The sequence below is a fragment of the Propithecus coquereli genome, unplaced genomic scaffold (genome assembly GCF_000956105.1).
Source record: "Propithecus coquereli isolate 6110/MARCELLA unplaced genomic scaffold, Pcoq_1.0 Scaffold409, whole genome shotgun sequence".
Classification (NCBI taxonomy): Eukaryota; Metazoa; Chordata; class Mammalia; order Primates; family Indriidae; genus Propithecus; species Propithecus coquereli.
In genome coordinates, this window is record NW_012149830.1 from 1,550,009 (window position 1) to 1,551,463 (window position 1,455).

General features: G+C 35.9%; 1 protein-coding gene across 1 annotated transcript in view; it reads left to right on the forward strand.

Annotated features, from left to right (window-relative positions):
* Window positions 1-1,455, forward strand: part of PAFAH1B1 (platelet-activating factor acetylhydrolase 1b, regulatory subunit 1 (45kDa)) — a 16,108-nt gene that overhangs the window by 6,052 nt on the left and 8,601 nt on the right. Inside the window, exons 2-3 of the mRNA XM_012653001.1 lie at window positions 106-208; window positions 922-1,150. Of these exons, the coding sequence (XP_012508455.1) occupies window positions 106-208; window positions 922-1,150 (332 nt within the window). The remainder of the gene's footprint in view (window positions 1-105; window positions 209-921; window positions 1,151-1,455) is intronic.

Consider the following 1,455-nt stretch of genomic DNA (forward strand, 5'->3'; position numbering starts at 1 on the left):
TGTATTTAGAACTTGGTGTACGATATTTGAAATCCCATGGTAAACTGAGGTTTAATTGCTCTTCGTGGTGTATCACTTAATATATTGCTGTGTTATGTGTTTTAGGCCATGACCACAATGTTTCTTCAGTAGCCATCATGCCCAATGGAGATCATATAGTGTCTGCCTCAAGGGATAAAACTATAAAAATGTGGGAAGTGCAAACTGGGTAAGTAGGTTTAGTTGAAAAGGCATCAGCTAAAGACATATTTTAAAAAAAACAAAATTGTGTTCTGAGTGTTTCGATAATTTTGGCTTTAACCTAGAATGATCAGCATGACCCTTGTATTTTATTCTTAAAAACTAAGTTTGATCTCTAAATGTCTTCCCAAAAAGGAACACCAGAGACATTATAAGAGAGACTCTATGTCTTTGAGAACCATTTCTATGTAATGGCTTATTTTCTCTGTGGTCTTTTAGGTGATCTCTCTGTGGGTTTAAATTAACATTTGTGCTAGTATGCCCCTGTTAGAACTCAGTTTGATGGTACTTAGAATTACACCTGACTGTTGTAGTAAAACCTTAACCTACATTTTATTCAGATTAGTAGAGCATAGCTTTTCGTCAGCATGGTTAGAAATATTTTTGTTAGGCTTATTGTATGTGTTGAATAGTTTTGAAAGATTTTATTTCTTAAATATAGCTTACCTTCTAGATTTGTTGATTTGATTAGCTCCTTAATGATAGTCTATCAGCTTATTTTAACTGATATTTGACTTTCTGGCCTATCCACTGTCCCCATCTTTTATTAACCTGGATGCTACATTTATTTTGTTGACTTGCGTCTGATTTCATCCCAGTACATAGCTATTGTTTTTATCACTTCTGGGAAGTGTCCTGATGATTATCATTCACAATGTAAATTATTACTTACATTGACAGCTACTGTGTGAAGACATTCACAGGACATAGAGAATGGGTACGTATGGTACGGCCAAATCAGGATGGCACTCTGATAGCCAGCTGTTCCAATGACCAGACTGTGCGTGTATGGGTCGTAGCAACAAAGGAATGCAAGGCTGAGCTCCGAGAACATGAGCATGTGGTAGAATGCATTTCCTGGGCTCCAGAAAGCTCATATTCTTCCATCTCTGAAGCAACAGGATCTGAGGTACTGTGTGATTTATGTGCCATTTCATGGTTTTATTGCTAATATTTTAGAGCCTTAGATAACTTTTCTTATTCTCAATTTCAGGGTTGTTAAGGCATTTAAAATCTGCATCCCAGAATTCTGAATCTTGAAACTACTCTTTCCAATTTGCAGATGTATTTATGTTTTTTAGCCAGTGATTATTATTGCTGCCAACCAACCCTTGATTTGATGTATAATGGGGAGTCTCCTGAAGAGTAAAAGTGGTTACTGAAATTTATCAGAGATGTCATTGTTACGAGTATACCAATGTAAAATCAGACTTA